General features: G+C 62.7%; 1 protein-coding gene across 1 annotated transcript in view; it reads right to left on the bottom strand.

The window, feature by feature from the left end:
- Window positions 1–451, bottom strand: part of TBX2 (T-box 2) — an 11904-nt gene that overhangs the window by 8333 nt on the left and 3120 nt on the right. The window contains exon 3 of the mRNA XM_010861715.1: window positions 329–448. Coding sequence (XP_010860017.1) covers window positions 329–448 — 120 coding nt within the window. The remainder of the gene's footprint in view (window positions 1–328; window positions 449–451) is intronic.

Raw genomic sequence — 451 nt, 5'->3', positions numbered from 1 at the left:
TCTCGGGGCTGAGGAGTTGCGGCCGAGACCGCTGAGACCCTCCAGGGCCGAACCGCGGGGCCTCATCGGCTTTGGAACTCTGAGCGCTGGGGGACTGTTCTGCAGGAGCACGTTTTCGTTTTCATTTGGGAGACTTCGATAATTCGGTTTTTTTAAAAAGAAAAATTCGTTCGGTGCCAAATGAGAAAAGTCAACTCGATCGTCTGTGCATGGCTCGGGGACCGGAGCCGGGAGCTGGGAGCCGCGGGCGGTAGGCTCGGCGCTGGTCGGTGCTGTCGGGTTCCCCTCCCGCCCACCCGCGCGCCCTCCGGCCAGCCGGCCGCCCTACCTCCCGGACTTGGTGATGACCATCTCGGTGCCCAGCTTGTGAAACTGGTCCCACAGCTCCTTGGCCTCCAGCGTCACCTTGGGGTCGTCCTCCACCTCGTCCTCGGGCTCCAGGCTCTTAAGC

The sequence above is a fragment of the Bison bison genome, unplaced genomic scaffold (assembly GCF_000754665.1).
Source record: "Bison bison bison isolate TAMUID 2011002044 unplaced genomic scaffold, Bison_UMD1.0 scf7180017864472, whole genome shotgun sequence".
Taxonomy (NCBI): domain Eukaryota; kingdom Metazoa; phylum Chordata; class Mammalia; order Artiodactyla; family Bovidae; genus Bison; species Bison bison.
Note: the sequence above shows the minus strand (reverse complement) of the source record. Positions and strands in the feature narration are given on the sequence as shown.